General features: G+C 34.6%; 1 protein-coding gene across 8 annotated transcripts in view; it reads right to left on the bottom strand.

Annotated features, from left to right (window-relative positions):
• Positions 1 to 18,730, bottom strand: part of EML5 (EMAP like 5) — a 115,965-nt gene that overhangs the window by 64,322 nt on the left and 32,913 nt on the right. For all 8 annotated transcript variants that reach the window (XR_010472827.1, XR_010472828.1, XR_010472829.1 and 5 more), the window contains exons 6-12: positions 13,187 to 13,322; positions 9,034 to 9,235; positions 7,815 to 7,952; positions 6,999 to 7,255; positions 4,142 to 4,354; positions 2,206 to 2,373; positions 334 to 440 (exon numbers count right to left, since the gene is read on the bottom strand). Coding sequence is in view for 5 of the 8 variants with exons in the window: in XM_065063719.1 (XP_064919791.1) it covers positions 334 to 440; positions 2,206 to 2,373; positions 4,142 to 4,354; positions 6,999 to 7,255; positions 7,815 to 7,952; positions 9,034 to 9,235; positions 13,187 to 13,322 (1,221 nt within the window). In the remaining 3 variants the exon portion in view is untranslated. The remainder of the gene's footprint in view (positions 1 to 333; positions 441 to 2,205; positions 2,374 to 4,141; positions 4,355 to 6,998; positions 7,256 to 7,814; positions 7,953 to 9,033; positions 9,236 to 13,186; positions 13,323 to 18,730) is intronic.

The raw sequence follows: 18,730 nt of genomic DNA, 5'->3' as shown, positions 1-18,730 counted from the left end.
ATTTCAGCCACAGTTATCACACACAAAAGTGTTATACTGACATCACTGAAAAAAACCCTCAAATAATTGTAGCTGGTTATTGTATAGTATAACTGGTTTTTAAATTACAACCAGGACTCTAGCAGAACCTGCTAGGAACACATGTAATCACTTTTTTTTTTTCCTCTACTGTACCTTAATATTTTGATAATTGGTAAAAACAATTCTAAAGGTTTGGGTCTGTTCCTGCTCAGCTCTCAGTTTCCCCAGTTGCCAGATTTCAACAGGTCTTCATAAAATATCAACTAAAACCCTGGGAAGCATTCCAACCGCCATCCAAATGAAAACCTTTACCTGTCGACGATAGGTGATCTGGGTCTCTTGCTCAATTTCAGAGTCCAGCTCTGGAACATCAGATTGATCAGAATCTGATTCATCACTATTAGAATCAACCAGACTCTCTGCCACCAAGGAAACAGAAACAGAAAATAAAGCAACCTAAATCACAGAGCAGGAAGTGTTTAAACTATAATAACTGCTTGATGTTTCTAATTTGATAAGCAATGCTTAGATCAACTACAACATAAACTGCTAATAATTGACAGGCTGACAGGATCAATTCTTATGATACAGTAGAAATAAGCCAAATTGGAAATATTATATTTTTTTGTTTGTTTTGGGAGCAAGTTATTTTTCATTCATTAAAATTATTTAAACAACATTAATGTTAGGAGAAAAGGAAGAAAGAAGAGAATGAAGGAACAAGCATAAAGGAGAAACTAAGACTTGCAGAAAACTAACAAGAGAAGTAGAGGGTTTCAATGAGAAGCCATTGATGTAAGGTAGATCATTTAATGTTTATGTTTTACATCTCAGGAAAGCCAGACAATGTTGTAGCACAGAGTTTAATTCCAACAGAAACTGAAAAGAATGTCCCGGCTGATAAATGGTAGCATATTTGGATCTCTCTGCAACCTATGACTGAATGTTGCACATTTTTTGATTAAGAAACCAGACACAAAATCAAGCTAGAACACAAATGGATTTTGAAAGATCTCAAAATGTAATTGCAAAGACAGAATCACCCCTCAGTAAGAAATGTTTCTAGAAACATGCAATAAAGAGCCATCCTTGGAGTTATAGTATTTAACATTTTTATCAGTGATCTATAGAAAAACAACATTGTTACTGACAAACGTGGCAGATCAAAGAGTTAGAAAAGCCAGTAACAGGATAATTATCAAGAATCTGACAAAAAAAAAAGAAAGGATGTTGCACACACTGTTAGACAGCCAAAACTAAGGTTATGTATCCAGGAACAAGGAACCTAAACTACACTTAATATACGGAAATTTTATCTTGGGAAGCAGTAGATAATGAGAAATTTGGGTCATAGGAAATAATTAGTTGAAAATGAATTCATATAATGAAGGATCAAACCAGTTAAAGGCTTTTTGGAGGCTCCATCAAGAAGATAACGAGAACCTATTGCTTCTTTCTGCATTTGACACAAAGGCCAGCAATGAATCAGCATTTCTCCATTAGCTCAGTCCACACTGACACATCTTCACCTGATCTTAGCAAATAGAGGCTGAAACAGTCCATTTCATTGTAACTCTATCTACTTATTTCCCCAAAGGACTCTCTAAATTCCTTTACGAATTTCCAAATGAGGTACTCAGTTAATTGTTTCATTTTGGGAAACTCAGTCACGAGAACAATTGCTGTATTAGTCACCGGTGGAAACATGATCTACTTTTTTTCCAAATATTAAACACCTATAGTCTGCTTTAAAAAGCAACAACAACACCACAAACACAAAACACACACAAAAAAAGCTTAAATTATTGCCTCAATACTTCAAAATCTTAATCAAACAAGTACGTATTTTTTTTTCCAGTGATGTCTGGGCATCCAGTAGTGGTCAATTTAGTAAAGGATGATATGCACAGAATTCATTAATTCATATCTACGATCCAAACTTTCAAATTTTCCCTTGGCACAAGGAATGCGGTGGTGAATTTTTTTCCACAAACTTGCTAAACTAAGCATACAGGGTATAGACAAGTATTAGGCAATGTTATCAGGTACTTCAGGCAGCTGCAAAGTTTAAAGAACTACAATTGACAATTCTGAATTTTTATTTCTATACCTGGACAAAAGAATTTTACTTCTCTTCCAGCCTCCCCTTCTCCTACCCTTTGTTTTTTTTTCAAATTTACTTACCTTGGGGTGCTATATGAAGAGAATCCTTCAGCTTCCGATCAGGGACAAACTTCCACTGAAAGACAGAATGATCAGCTCCCCCAATGGAAACAACCCACTGGTGATCATGTGACCATCTGACATTTGTCACGTGAGCAGAATGACCCAGATATTTTTTAAACTTTGCTCCTAGAACAAGAATAAAAGTAACTTTCAATATATGTGGAATAAATGTTCCAAAGGCACCTTAGAAACCAGAGAGAAAGTAACAGTTTAATTAAGATACTCTAACTAGTAGTGACATTTTCATTAAAAGCAGCAACTTTTGCAGCATTCTCAAATTTTAATCTGTCTTTAAGACATATTTTTAAATTTGGATTCCAGGATATATCTTTAGCAAATCAAACATAAAGAAAGACATATGACAGTGCTGTGTGAGGTGTACTAAAAGAAGATGTTGTAAAATTTTATTGTATTAATTTTACTTTTTACAAGCCGAGATTTTGCCAATTATTTCTGCATGGAGAAGATGCACTTATTTAAATGTTAAGTGATGTATATTTAGCTCAGTGAAAACACCGCCACATGTGTTCTTATAGCACTGGTTCCCACTGTTTGTGTAATTTGAGTGCTAAGCACTTCAAGCAATTCACAGACACACCATTAGTAGCAGTACTATAACTACGAGTTCCATGTTTTACTGACTACTACATAATTACAACACAATCACTGGATCAGTTACTAAAAAGAAGTTCCTAACAGCACTCCATTATACAGATTCTAGTATAAAATAGGCAATAAAAAGGGAATAAATTCAGTCTTCTTCAAATGGACAGAAAACTTTTCAATAACATATCTTTGGATTACCTCAGGTAGCAATAACAGGCTTGTCACTTTAAAAATAAAACTGGAGAGTTTGAAGTGTCGTGGGGATTAATATCACCTTTTACAAAAACAACTGAGAAAACTATGGACAAATGTCAGTCAAAAAAATCTTTAAGAACATGATTGCTCAGAGACATCCTAAGTCCCATCACAAAGATCATGCAGTTGTAGCCAGCATTAAACATGCAACGCTGCAAACTGCAGTGACGCAACAGTGCAAGTTTTTGTTTCCCCTTTCAAAACATAAGATTTTTGACCTAGTCCCCCGACAAAGTTTTAGGTTAAGAGGACTCTTCTTAAAAGCCAGGGCACATTTCACAGCTTTCTCTGATCACCATGTTACCAGCTTGAAGACAGAGATCTCTGCCGTTGACAGTTTGTTACAGTTAACCTTGAATGGTGTCTAGAAAGGAGTTCTTCAAAGAGCTCTGACAAAATGAAGTCTTTCTCACCTAAAAAGATGTTCCCCTCTTCACTCAGTCCTCAACAGTGAACTTGAAAATTATATACCTTGCTTTATGCTTCAGTTTTGAAAATTTCACATGAGATTTGTACTTGTTGCTAGTAAAATTTTGAGGAAAAATGTGTTGGAAAAGTCTTTAATCTTCAAGTAACATACAGTAGCATACTCCAACTACAGGACCAATTTACTGTTCATTTAGTTATAGTCTCTAATCATTTAATAAAGTTATTTTTTCTAGCTCCTGGTCCAAATCTCCTTTAGAAGAAAATTACTTAAAGAATACTGTGAAATACTTAAAGATACGTATCTCAGAAAAGGGTAGATATTCCATCACCTCATGAAATTATATGAAAAAAAAAATATTTTAAAAAATAAAATATATGTAAAACTTTTGGCTATTCTATTCAAAATGCAAATAAAATACTGTTACTTATTGCAGTTGTCAATATACCAGCCTATTGTGGCTTCCCATCTCTGATCTCAAACTAAAGTTTTAAGAATACATATTGGCCATTTGTATAATTTTCAAACACCCAGTTCTCTAAAACCTTTTTCTTTAATAACCAAAATTCAAAAATATAAGTTTATAATGGAACTTAGAGGTACTACCTTTTCTTAGACATGGGTATCGAAAGAGCTTTACTATTCCATAATCATCAGCTGTAACCATAACCTGCCCAATAAAATTTGCATCCACGGAATTTATGTCATTTATATCTGAATATTTGGGCCAGATTCCATTCACTTCAACACCAGAAACACAGGTCCATGATGCCCACTGAATGCCTTTTAATTCTTCCTTGTTTGTTACTTCTTTTCCACCTAAGAACAAAAATAAAAAGCTATTTTACAATATTCATTTGTGCAATTTTAAAGAATGTTTAATTTTTTTAAATTCTCCAGAAATCAAATCCAACTGAGACAGAATTAACAATAGAGATACTAAAACTGTCCTGATTTGATATCTTCCATTATGACCAACAGCATCAGTAGCAAGGCTTCTCAAGACTACTGAACCAAAAATCACGGTTTTGGTACTTTACAGTTTTTATTATTTCTTGATATCTGCCCGAGGCTGTGTTAATTTTTAAATGTTTATAAAAGACCCCCATGTAGTCATTCTAAGATAAAGTTTGGAAAAATTCTCTTGCTTAACTATTCTAGAAACCTGGATTATTTAGAGCAAAAAATGAAGAACTCATTTAGACCCAGCCCCTGTAAGTTACTGAAAATACCAATTTTACACTTAGATCCTTGATACATTATTTCACATCAGTTTTATCTATAATAAGATTGTTCCAGTCCCACAAAGTTTCATATAAGAGCTTAAGCACTGAATCAGAGCAAAGGTCCATTTAATAAATACTGTGTCTTCAGGAACGGCCAGAAGCAGCGCGGGAGCAGCCAAAGAAGAATGCAAACAAATGTAAAAGTTGTGAGTCAGAGAGAACGCAGCTGCAGAACCTGAGCAGGACGCTGCCAACAATTCACCTCTCACTCTTCAGTGGTAACAACAACGAAGGTAACTGGGCTAGGGGTTTTTTTTCCCTCTTTTCTTATTGTTACAGGATTCTGAGCAGTGGGAGGGGATGAGATGTAGGGGTGAGCAGCCTCCAGAACTGTAAGAAGGTCAGTTTTCAACAGAGGGACAGGGCAAGGGAGAATTCAGGTGCACTGGAATAAACAGAGTAAAGAACAGCCACAGAGAAAAGATAAAGCAAAACTGAAAATCAATCACAAACGAAGACTTAAAAAACATCACACTATAGGCAAAGTTTAACTGCTATATACCCTTCCAAAAACTGGAAAAGAACTCAAATGCTCAAGTAGGCTGTTTGAAGATCCTTCAGCTCTGACAAAGTAACTGCACCCTTTGAGAAGGTTTACCTTGTAATCTCTTTCAATCACTAATCCATGTAAACGATGACTACTAATAATGGTTTTATCCATGACTAAGTCCTACAGATCTTGTATTAGGCAACTGTAAGTTCCTTACTAATTTATAGTAGAATTTCAAGTGTTATATGCTTCTGATCATTCTTTTAAAATATTTAGGAGAGTCCTCTAACTTCACTGACTCTGCTAAACTTCTTTAATAAACAAGCTTTCGCAATCTCACATTCTAATATACCAAGAAACTCCAGGCTGAAAGCTGCCTAACTAACCTCACATTGCTCCTCCTGTGTGTACGTATTTGTTACAGTCTAATTAAATTATTTTCTTATAGTTCTTCAGTCTCATTCAATGCACAAAATCAAACTTGTACATAGAATGAATCAGATGCTTCAGCAAAGAGAATCACAAAAAGCCCCAAGTACAATGCAAACAATAAATATTGCATAACAAATGAAGGGACAATATACTAAGTGGTGATGATAATACCATAAATACAATAAGTGGGAAAAATATGGAATGCTGTCATGTAAAGAATGTGTACACACAGCAGAAACAAGTCAAACATTGTGACAAGCGCTGCCCTTGACATACTATAATCAGGACTACTTAAATTAGAAGCTTTAAAACAAATGCACTATATGTATATGTCCGCTGTAGAAGGAATTATCTTGATGGAAACTGCTTCAAGATTATGCAACAGTTCAGTCTAGTTTTCAGCGCAGTGTTGTCTTGAAAATACTTACAATACCAGGGTTGTCACAAACTTTGAATCTGAAAAGTATATTTTAATATTATGTAATGCACTAGTTTTCTTTAATACTCCCCTGCCATAAAAAAGGCACATTTGAACTGGTGTTATCAGTAGACTGCCCAGAAGGCTGCATGATTGAATCATTTCTGTATCACTGCTTCAACATTTCTTTTGTTTTCAGTGAGTAATCACTAACATTCTGGCATCCCTGTATCAGGTACTTTTATTTTGTTTACAGTTACGTAATCCCATTATACTTCCAAATTCATATGCATTCTGATTGCCTCTTATCTATTACAAATTTATCACTGTAAAAGCTCTTCTATGTTGAATTCCTCAGTTCTGTTGCAAACATAGTTCTCAAAACTGAGACTCCTCTGACAAGCAATACATTGATTTTTCCACACATTTTAGAAAACATGCAGCACAAGCAAATGATAATCCACTTAATATCCAAGCACAGTAAGTACAAAGCTATTAAGCTATTGCAAAATTGAACTGGAATGCAATATTCCTCTTTTTCTAAAAAAGTGGGAGCAAATATTTAGTTTTAAGAAATAAAATAAATATAAGCCAGCATCTCTACCACGAAAAGATGATTATAAAGAAGAGTCAATATCTAAGGGTAAAACATTGAAGTAACTTTGCAAGAAAATGCTGCACTTATTCAAATATAGCAAATATTTATACAAACTTAGAAAAAAAATTCCTATAACCCAATGTCTTGAACCAGGATCTATATTTGGCTATTTTCCAAAACTACTACACATTCTTTCTGTATTAAGTAACGAATATCATAAAGGCAATTCAGAATCTTACTTGGCATCCTGTAAAAAAGTCTCTTCCCATTGCCATCATTGGTCTGTAAGTATTTACTGTCTGAAGACCAATCCATATGGGTGATGAAACTTAAAGATCCGATACATTCCCCAACTTTCTTGTATCGCTGAACAACACCATATATATCCACAGAGCTGTCATTAGAACCAACGGCTAGGAAATTCCCATCTGGTGAATATTTCAGTTCATGAATAGCTTCTTTCCTGTCTTTGATATGAACAACCTCAGTCATATCTCTGTAGTATGAAAGAAAGCACATCATAAGTACAGAAGAGCCTTATCATACTGACATGTTCCCACGTTTAAAAAATGGATAAAATTGTGAGATGATGAAGTGAACTTTATGTGCAAATCCAACACCGCTATTTTAGGACTGGGGAGAGCTGCATGGCCAAAAAAAAAAAACAAAAGAGAAGGGACTAGTGACCTAAGAAAGTGCTGCAATGTGCTAAGGCACAGGGAACAAAAGCAACTGTTCAAGCTGGGTTCACAAAAACGATTAATCAGGCAGATTACCAGATCTAAAATCTAAAGTCAAACACTTCCTAGAACACTGCCTTTGTTTGCAAATAGACTAATATACTTTCTCAAATGTGTTGTTACGGAAAGTCTCTTCCATCATAGCATACGGATTTGGAAAACCTGAGTAACCTCAAGATCAGTAACTTAAAACAGAAATGGAAGTGACCTCCTCATGTATGGTCACTACAGTGTCAACATACATATGATTTATAAAAGCAATTAGATAACATGCTTGAAATAGTTAGTAACATATCCTTAATTTTGGTAACATACCTGACTCGAAGCACAGTGAAAGAGCCATCCTTCATTCCGAGAGCGAGATGGATCCCATCAGTACTAACTGCGGCACAGCGAATGGGTTCCTCCATATTACAGCGGGCAATCAGAGCATGGTCTATTAAACTCCAAATTCTAAAATCAAGTAACAATTACAAATGTAAAGAGTGCTTTGGAGCTGTGTCATAGATAGCACGAAGTCTGCCATTTCCACAGAACAATGGACATGGTAGTGTCATGTTTTAAAATAATTTTACACAAGGAAAATCTAAAACAGAAGAGTTTTGCACACAGTAAAGAATATTCTTATATTTAAAATAGTGAGAAAATATCTAATGAGAAAATGCAGGGGTAGATCAATTTTGTTTGACTTTCTGAATATAAAAAGAACGACAACATATGGCAATACATACTTTCAGACCACTCTGTGAAAATTCCACAATTTTCTTACCCATTTTAGCCAAGAAGAAACTTTGTAAACATATTCTTTCATATTAGGAAGTCATTATTCATAACTCCTTACACATAATGAGATAATATTATAAAATGTAAGTTTTTACTACAAGATACATTACAGTATCTATCACTTAGAAGATATATCTGGAATTCTAGAGCAGAATTTTAATATTTATAATTCAACTACTGTTCTGCTCAACCATGTTACACTTAAGATATTTAACAAAAATACCAAGACATTTAACTCCTATGAAAGACGAGAAAAGGTATTTTTGTCAAAAAAAAAAAGAACTGGTAAGAGGGAATAATTTTACTGCATTTTCACAGAATACAGATTCTATTTACTATGCACGCATTGTTTGATGAAACTGCCAAACTAAAAGTTAATTCTTAGCATATGAAAAAGTGACTATGTTAAGAGTAAAAATTACAAGTTTTTATTACAATTTTTTAAATTGTATACTGTGAATACTTAATATAATGCCTGAAAAGGAAACACACGGAACTTGTGTATCAGTGCTTAATGTTAGGTTAAAATGAAATTTGTTCGTATTTTGTAAATTTCTTTTTTGTGAAATATACATTTGCACTATATTTTATTATTGGAGAGCTGTAATTTAATTCATAACTTAACTGGTTCAGAAGTACTTCAATGCCACAACTCAATACCTTTAAAACATACATATTATCATTAGATTATCTACAAAATGAGCTGTTTGTATAAAACCGTACACAGTTAAGCAAACAAGCAAGATTTAACCTGACGGATCGATCATCGCTTCCAGTCATTGCGAGCGGTTTTGTAGGATGGACAGCCAGAGCCCATAGCTCTCCTTCACAATGCCCCTGCATTATCAGGAAAGGCTTATTACGCTCATGTACCACAATTTCAAAAATTTCACTATCTTGTGTCCCGACAAGTATATGGTCTCCTCTCCAGCAAACACTTCTTACAGACAGACCTGTGGAAAAGATTGTCACTGAGAGATACATCCTGAGAATTTAGGAAACAAAGGTAATGTAGCACATGACAAAACACAAAAGCAAGAAAATGTCAGGAAATATCCATTTACCTCCTCTCATTCCTCAATTTACTCTTTTTATCTATTCTGTATAACAAACACTGCCCTTTGAACATCAACTTTTCAAGCTTAGTATTATAGACATCCTAAAATAAAATGGGGGCCTTGTTTTAATAAAGGACATGTAGCCAATTCTTGTACTGCAAGATTCCTGACAAACTGACATTTGCATCTGAAATTATGCATTTAATATTTTTAAATTACAACAAAGGTAGCAGACAATATAAATTACAGTTTCAGATCAAACCATGAACCTCAGTACTAGCTAGACGAACCTAAATTATATAAGTGACAGAAGCATCAGTGGAACATTCATTACATGTAAGACAGAGAGCCTCATTCTCCCCAGCTTGTTTCTGAGATGCTCCCCTAAAGCAAATCTTTGTAACATCTTAATAGTATCTGGAACTATTTTTTTCACTAAACAGAAAATAAATCAAATTGAAACAACATCTAAAGAGCTGAAAAGGGTTTATGATGGAATTTAACATGCATTTCTAACAACTGAATTAGTTCCCAGGCTTACAGTGGTGTTAAGCACTCTCAGGCTACACTTGTTTCTGGATAAGGTTGGGAACCATAAAATCAAAGTTAGGACAGTTGTACACTGAGAGCTCAGCCTTAGGTGCTCTATTTTAGGAAAATGCACCTTTTAAAACAGGTTGTATTTATTATATCCTGATAGTGCAACTCAATTTTGCCAATTGAAGATGTAGATAACCAGATCGTAGCAATGCTTAACTTCATTCACTTTGCCTAAACACTGACTTTTGTGAAGAGTAGCTCAAGACTGACCTTTGAAAAAACAATGCGAGACAAAATTATATCTATCAGATGAGAGAAAGGAATATTTTAATGGTATGAGTTTATTTGAACTATGTAAAGAGAAGAGCTTTATGTTATTAAATTTACACTGGAAAAAAAACAAAACAAAACACTGAGAAACGGTGAAAGAGTGGGTTAGCAGGGCAGCCTGGTGCATCTGCACCAGTGTTTCAATTCTGAAAAAGCAAGCTTTCCAAGCAAAGCTCACCATGCTTTGCCTTCCAAGATAGCACAAATGCACAAATAGCTTCCAAGCTAGCTTCAAAAAACTTCCAAGATAGCTTCAAATGCACAAATCAGCCTCCCTCCATCTGAAACAGAACTGGAAGATGTGGTCCAGGAGTGCGCTCAGTGCATCCAACTGCAACACAATGCTCAGCCCACTGAACCAGACCAGAGCGAACGCCTCTCCAACACCCCTCCACGCGCACTCACGTTGTGCTGCTCTAACCCCCTGCACCAACAGCTTTGCTTTACAGATTTGTTCCTATTGTGCTTCCCTGGTGAATATAATCACCTTTACCATTCAGCCCTATAAACTAAACACTGAATGGCTATATCTACAGTGACAAAAATATAAAGAAAGAAACAACCAGAATCTTTGATGCAGGATGACTAAGACATCTGTTTTAGTAATTTGGAACTTGTTGTGGTGGAGTGACATATTTTGAAAAACAATTTGACTATTTGGAGATATATTTAGAGTCAACTAATTGCTCTGTGAGCCATTCACAGGGACACAGAACTTGAGTTCATGTTCCCAGATAAAATTACCAAGAGGTAAGGCATAGGAGCAACAGAAAATACAATTAATAAAACTGGCACAAGGACAGGTCATAAAGGTATTTCTCAAAAGGATACAGTAAGAAAAAATAAATCACTGAAGCAAAAGACAATAGAAAATATTCAGAAAACTGCACTTATTAAAGATAGGATTTTTAAAAAGCTATTAGCTCTGTCATGGGCATTTGACAAGTCAAAAAGATGAGGATGGAGTTTACATAACTGATCAAGAAGAACCAAAAAAGAGTTCATGCACAAGTCTGTTCCATCAAAAGCAATGGAGACAATCTGAGTGGAGAAGAAGTTTGAAATAATGAAATGGGGAAGGAAAGGCAGCTTTCAACTACATGCAACAGAGCTGAGAAACAGCAGCTGAGTAAATCTACAAGTCAAAATTTCTTGTGACAAAATTTATGTGCCAACATGTCTCCCTTTCTCTTCCACCTGCCCCTATTATATCTTTCCCAAATCAGGACTGATCTTTAGAGCAATGACAAATCACCATTTTCTCTTTGGAGTAATTTCCTTGGCAAATATCATGTTATTGGTATCAACTATGCTCTTCAAATTACAGGATATTTTAACAGTGCAAAGGTGCCTGTGTTTACCACCAGTCACATTGAAGCCAGACACACTTGTATGCTAGGAAAAAAAAAAAAAATCACGAGGAAACTGAAAATATCATAACAAGTGTTCCACAATTTTACAACAATGGTCACTGCTACACTAGGTATTTGTTCTTGTTGCTAAAATGAAAAAAAAAGTCTATTTCTGTTACAGACTTCAAGGGGATACAGTTAAATACAACACTATAAGGAGGACAGGGAAGGCACTGACAAGTAAATTTTTTCGAAAAAAGAAATACAAATTATGGATAGTAGGTACGAGAGATGCACCAATATTAGTTGCGTTCTGAACACGAGACACAACAGCAGAAAAGTTTCATTTCAAAATGCATTTGATAATGTACAAATTCATTTAGGAGACACTCCAAATATGTTTGGTAAGTAGATTGTAAGAACACTAGATTGGTTAATAAAGTACTGAAAGACAGAAAGTTTGGTTGAATACAAAAATATTTTTTATTGAAAAATGTATTAAGGTATTAGATGTATTATAAGCTAGATCAATCTTTCTAATTCAGAGGGACAAGTTTTATTATAAATACATTACTGTGAAACATTAATTAAGACTTTTAACAGAATAACAGTAATTATTATATTTAGAAATAATGAATTCTGTTCGTTTTAATAATTTCAAATGTCTGTTAGACATGACAGAAACCAAAATAATTATCAAAAATTCAGGTAAGGAGTGGATTTTAAAATGTGTTGCATAGAAAAAAAATGATCTTCCTGTGAAGCAAGAGAAGTATAAATATGCACCTACCTGACTCTTGATCTGAGACTGAAGTCACAGACTCACTGTACCCCAGGACATTTAAAATGCAACGTATGCCATATTGTTGCAGTATTTCGCAATCTCAGTGGGAACACCAAGTCAGTTGCAGAATTCAAAGATTAAACTCATAATTACTTATTTATTGACCCTGAATACCTGACTGCCATCAGATGATCTTGGCAAGATATTAGAAAATAACAAAGTTACTTAGGGCAAAGAAATATAAATTGCAACAAAAGCAATATTGTAAGTAACGTCAGTGTTTTAGTCTATGTCATCTTTTTCTGAATCACTAAAGCAACAACCTCTAGAACACTGACAAAACATGCTATAGATTGCTAGATGTAAAATTTTAGCATGAATTGGACTGTAATTGAATTCAGAGGTATATGTAAGCAGGGTTCTGCGTACTACCAAACTGTATATTATTTCCAAATAGTTCTGATGAAAATGTGGAAAACTAGCAAATGCAATTCCTGTACTCTGCTGTTTTACATTGTAGATTTCACTGTTTCGTCCAAGTTCTCTTGCAGAATTACTGTTCCTTGTTAAAAACTGCTGCACTATCAAAAAGATGTGCATTTTATTGATTTAAAAGAAAAAAAATCTCAGTGTCTACAACTTCATAGTATGTTTCACTATAACTTTGAAAGACTACGTTACCTTCAAACTAGGGGACACGATCAAATTTCTTATCTAGATAATGGTTCACAGTAACATACATGAAACAAACATTTTGGTTTTTCAAAGTCTTTTCTTGTTCCAAACACTGGTAAATTTCCTACGTTATTGGTATATCAAACATAACAAACTTATTTTTACCTTTATATCCCTGGTCTGTTTCCCTGAGATCAATCACAGTAATTGGTTTGAAATTTAAGTCCCACAAGCGAACACAGCCATCCCTGCCACCAGTGGCAAACCCCTCTTCACATGCGTTCATGCTGAAAATTCCTGCCTAAAGAGAGAAGAAAGTTATTTTTAACAATACACAAAGTTCCGAGATGCCAGTATGGGAAGTGAAACTCTTGTCCGTGATGGTATTGATTGTCCTCCTGCCTTCCTACCTGTTGTGCTGTTGAAAATAGCACAAACATATGCAACTAATACAACCTTTAAATATGGAAGATTCAGAAATGGAAGTAAACTCAAAATGAGCAGAATTCACATTCAGCGATGAACAGTAAGATAATTGTTGCAATACTGCATTCATCCTGATGATGATGATGATGATGATCGTAGTGATGCTGTTTTTTATCCCTAAAAGGAGATTAGTTTCATATCCATCCTCTTGCCTCAGGGCCTGGTCCAGCTCTCACAAACGTCAATAAGAAGACTTCCATCAAGCTCCTCGAGGCCTGGATCAGGGCCTTTGTTGCTATTACTCAGCTTCTACGCAACCAGGCAAAAAACATCTGGAATTTTTTTTACATTTTAAGCTAAGGAAGATGGATTTAAAGTTTAAGTTTAGAAGCAAAATAGAAGGAAAACAGTGATCACTTTACACTATTTAAAAATACACAACATAAGCTCTTTCTTTAAGGCAGATACAGGAAAACAAAACCTAACACATTTCACTCACTTCAGTTTTCTTCAGGATAGCAAAGAGGCAAGGATAATATATCTATTATTAAAATAGATACTGCAACCACATAGCCACTATATTTGAGGTAATCATGATATATTCTCTAAATAGCATACACACTTTTTTTAAAAAGTACCTACACAACTCACTAATCTTATTTTCGAAAGCAGCTCATGCATTTCAGTAACCAACTCTCTTAAATGGGCAACTTTGTCTAATGAGCCCATGAGAAAGTTAAAAAAAAAGTTCTGTATTTATTGAAAACACTTCATATTCAGCTATGACAAAAGAAAACAGGAGAGCATTAAAAACAATGGAAAAAAGAATCTGTCTCTGTAAGTCCTGTCCAAAGAGAAAGTAGAACAATGAATAACATATGTACATCTTCTATAATATTATTCTGAAATTTCAGTTTTGCAAAGAAGCAAAAGTAAAGTTCCAATAGTTTCTTTGATTTGGAGTCTGGATTTTACAGCAATGAAGCATGTTAACCCCTAAAGTGAAAGCAATTTGCAAAGGATTGACTTTTGGGGGAAAATAAAGCTGCACACTTATAGAACAAACTAACATCTAGTATTGTGGCTTGTGAAAATTCCCAGGTACTAATGACAATTCTCTCCTACCCAACTGCTTTTTCTTCTTAAATTGTAATTAAAGAAAATATCACAATGGACTGATCATAATGAAATATGAACTGTGTTTACTTCTCCAGCATCAGGTAACAAGGATGTAATTTTTCAAGTTGAGAAACAACCAAAAAAAAACCCACCAGCTTTCACACACACAAACCAATTTATTATTACTAGAATGCCAAACAACAATCAAAACCGAAAGACTAGAAAGACAGAACTCAAATTTTTTGACATGTCACTTCCATCCTCAGGATACTGACTTTTAAGACAAGCTGTATTTTCAGGAGTAGTACATGCCTAAACAGAATTGTAGTGGAATTTTTAAGTCATAAGCAGATTAGAAGGCTAACTCCCATTATCTCCAACATCCTGAAAATCCTCTTTATGTTTCTTTAAGAGCCTAGAGATTTCTAAAAACACAACCCAAATTGTGTTTCTTTCTGTGTGTGTGTCTGTCTGTCTGTTTTACTGCATTAACCTTTTAGCATCATTGAGAAAATAAAAGGCTAAAGGATTTTTGGCTCACTTTGTACCATACACCAAATTCTGCCCAAGTTCTGGCATGTTTAAGTCTTAAAGCTCTTTTAGGAATGCAACCTTGATAATAGAATTATTTTCTTTTCTCTAATTAACTCCTTCCAAAATCCATGATTTAATTAGTCAGTATTAAAAACAGAAACAGACATTTGGTGATGTGGGAAGCTGGCTGAATGTTCTGAAGATCAAGTGGATCCAGGACTAATCTGTTTTCCATTTCACAGAATATCCTTATGTTGAAAAGGACATACTCGTTGTCAAGGAGATTTGGCAGATGTTGTGCTTGTTCAATCTCTTGAAATGCAATAGGACATCCTCGTTTCAGACCATGTGCCATTGGATTAGGAGAACTGGATGAAAACTAGAAAAAAGGTCCCTTGTTAATGGCAACTGTAAGTATCAGAAGAACCTGAGCTTAGCTACTCATCATTTAATTGTTACACCCACACTTACTGGAGAAAAGACAGATTCTTTACTCTGGTAGTCCAGCCAGTCATAATTTTCCACTGAATCCTTCCTTTTAGAAACTCTCAATATTGTTAATGCAAATCAACTTCAGGGTATTCAAGCTTCTCTTAATCCTTCATCCTGAAAATATCTTTAACGTAATTTGGTTCTTGATGGCCAAGAGCCTTTTAGCAGTAATGAGAGGCAAACAGTTGCATTGACTTTGTTTGATCCAATTGAATAATGTAAGCAACAAAGATAGATTGTGCCCCTGAATCAAAATAAAACGTGGAGATCGAAGTCTTCCATCTTAAAAGTTACAAAATTCGACATATCGACTGTATTCTTCTATCACAAATTTTCCTTGCACTTTCTAATGAACAGGAAAATTCTGGAAATAACATCTCAAATTCACCACCAGTTTTCTCAGAATGTAGGATATTTAGTATTTTTCCAGTGTAACCAGCTGGTATCACAGAATGTTAGGGATTGGAAGGGACCTCACAATCACATCTGTTTTGCCTCAAATTTGAAAAAAAAAAAAAAAAAAAAGGGAGAGCAAACAAAGAAATAAATGCCCAGATCTACCAGAAATTGTAATTGAAAGTTAGAGAAGTATAAGAAGGACTTGAAAAAGATGGTCTCTACTGCATGAATATTTTGCCACTGCTTGTATCCAAGAAGGTTCCAATAGTGAGGCAGTCTCAGGTTTTCTGTTGCTGCTGAACTTACGTTTCCCCCAATGGACAAAAATCAAGTGTTAATTTACCTCAATGCATTTGTTTACATAAAACCCACCACACTAACTCTGACTATGCAATTCCTAAAATACATGACTGTATTTAGCTATAACTAGACCCAAGGTTGAAACATCATATGGAAACTTCAGACGCAACTGACTACTACTGAGTAATATGGAGAAGAGCGTCATCACACCAGTTCAATAAGAACTCCAAAGCCTCCTTTCTATTCCTAGATACAATTCAGGACATAGATGCTAACATGTAAAGCAACACATATGTTGAGCACTTACTCTAAGATATTGCCTCTCCCAATATATACTGCATAGCAAGGAACTGGGTTGCAAACATTTAAGGCTGGTGTCACTAAGTCTACAGTAGAGAAATTGAGAAATTCAATCTTCCTATCTAAAAATTTCCATCAAATTGTTTAAAAATAGCCATATTAGGGTAAAAAAATTAAAACCAGTTGTCTATACACCACTCATTGTGGTGGTTACCTGTGGACAGTTACCTTTCAAATCCATGACTAGACTAAGCAGTAGGAGAAAACTACTGTGTGACTTAATGTGTTGGTACATGATACCAGCTTAAAACCATTCATTTAAGTTCATTATATTGTTTCCATCTATATTTAATTAGCGTTCAGCCAAATGATATAGGCGTGCAATAGTTTTAACAGGGTGCCTGTTATTTAACCTCAAGCCTGTTATTTAACCTCAGTTTCTGACATGAATCCACACAACTTTAATGTGTCCCTCTGAAAGACTATCTCAAAATAAATTATTCATTTGCTGAGAAAGCATCTTATGTACATTTAGTATGCAAGACAAAGGCATAGCACACAAGAATCTTTAAAACATAGAGTGTTTTTAAATAAGCATACTGTTCTAATATTGAGTAACATCTTATATATATATATATGTATACATATATATATATCTTAATAGTCATGGATTAATTTGAATTTAGAATTTGCAAGATGATAAAATAAATTAGAAGAATCTATAATCTGTTCTTTGCACTGGCACAAACGTGACATCTAACAAAAGACTGATTGATTTTAGTGAAGGTGTATATATATATATTTATATATATATATACATATATATGTTAACTTTCAAGAATCAGATCCACTGCTTACAAATAACCTCCTGAAGTACTACCAGTGCCAATGAACTTGCATATGCTTTCAGGTTGCTCTGTTTTCTTTCTCCCTTTTAAAACTTCTGTTATTAGTATTATTATTGAAGAGAGATCAGCAAAACTAGAATTTGAGTTTCCTATTGTCATCCAGTGTTCCCTGCACATGAACTCTGTGCCTTTACTCTTAAACCCTGCCCATTTCCATCTTTTCCTACTACAGTTCTCTTCCAACTAATTCTCCAGTCATCCCAACCTATTTGCTTTCAATTCTTCATTTCTACTCTAATTTAGATAGGAATCTGCTGGAAACTCTTCTACCCTTCTGTCTACAGTTCTTGGTATTGCTGTGACAGAAGACAGATAATCTGGCTTAGCTGTGAATTCTTATTTTGCTTGCTAGTGTTAAAGTTGCTGTTTCCTCAGTTGCTTATACTGGGACAGCATCTTTTTCACATTTAATTACTCTTAAAATTAAAAAATGTCTTTTCAGCTGGGTAACTGCAACAAAGACAATCAAACTTTGAAAAGAATTCATTTTCTATATTAATGAGAACCACTGCCAACTGGATCGACTATATCCCCACACAACTAATGTGCTTATAAACTTTTTTTCCTGCATCTCAGATACCTACTGTTCATGTGGCAAGGAAAGAATACATGGTATGCAAATAATGAGACATGTTTTCCTTGAATAAATTTTTAGTTTAATTCAAGCCTGTTGAGGAGCAATGGTGCGGGAGGATAAACAGGCATGCAGGGACAACAATTCCCAGCACTAGCACACTGAATGGAAATTTATACCATTTCTTTACTATGCACACACTGTGCTTTTAACAATGTATGCATGGTACAAATGTTATCATTTACATTTGCATTTTCTTTTAAAAGAATGGACAAGGAGGAGGACATGATTTCTAAAGTTAAGTACAAATTAACTGTAAAATATGGTAACAGTTTAGTATGGCTGCAGAGGTACTCTGATTCCATGCCACTACATTTTGTGTTTATAGTAGTCTGACGACATTATCCTTTGAAGTAATATTTTATTGAAAAATAAGTTTTCATTTTGTTGGAAAGTAAACTTCCAGAAGAGTGTTTATTGTTGGGTTTTTTTTCCCCAGAAATTAATTTAGATTTGTAGTGACTCTAGTATCTTGTGAAAATGAATTCCAATGCCAGAGACTAGTGCCTCTACTTATTTTTCAGTACTGCAGTACTTCAGTTCCATTGAGCCTAAAGAACAGAGCCAAAAATAGAAGGCTAGATGAGACCTACTCTA

The sequence above is a fragment of the Columba livia genome, chromosome 5, assembly GCF_036013475.1.
Source record: "Columba livia isolate bColLiv1 breed racing homer chromosome 5, bColLiv1.pat.W.v2, whole genome shotgun sequence".
Taxonomy (NCBI): domain Eukaryota; kingdom Metazoa; phylum Chordata; class Aves; order Columbiformes; family Columbidae; genus Columba; species Columba livia.
This window is presented reverse-complemented; position numbering and strand designations above follow the sequence as displayed.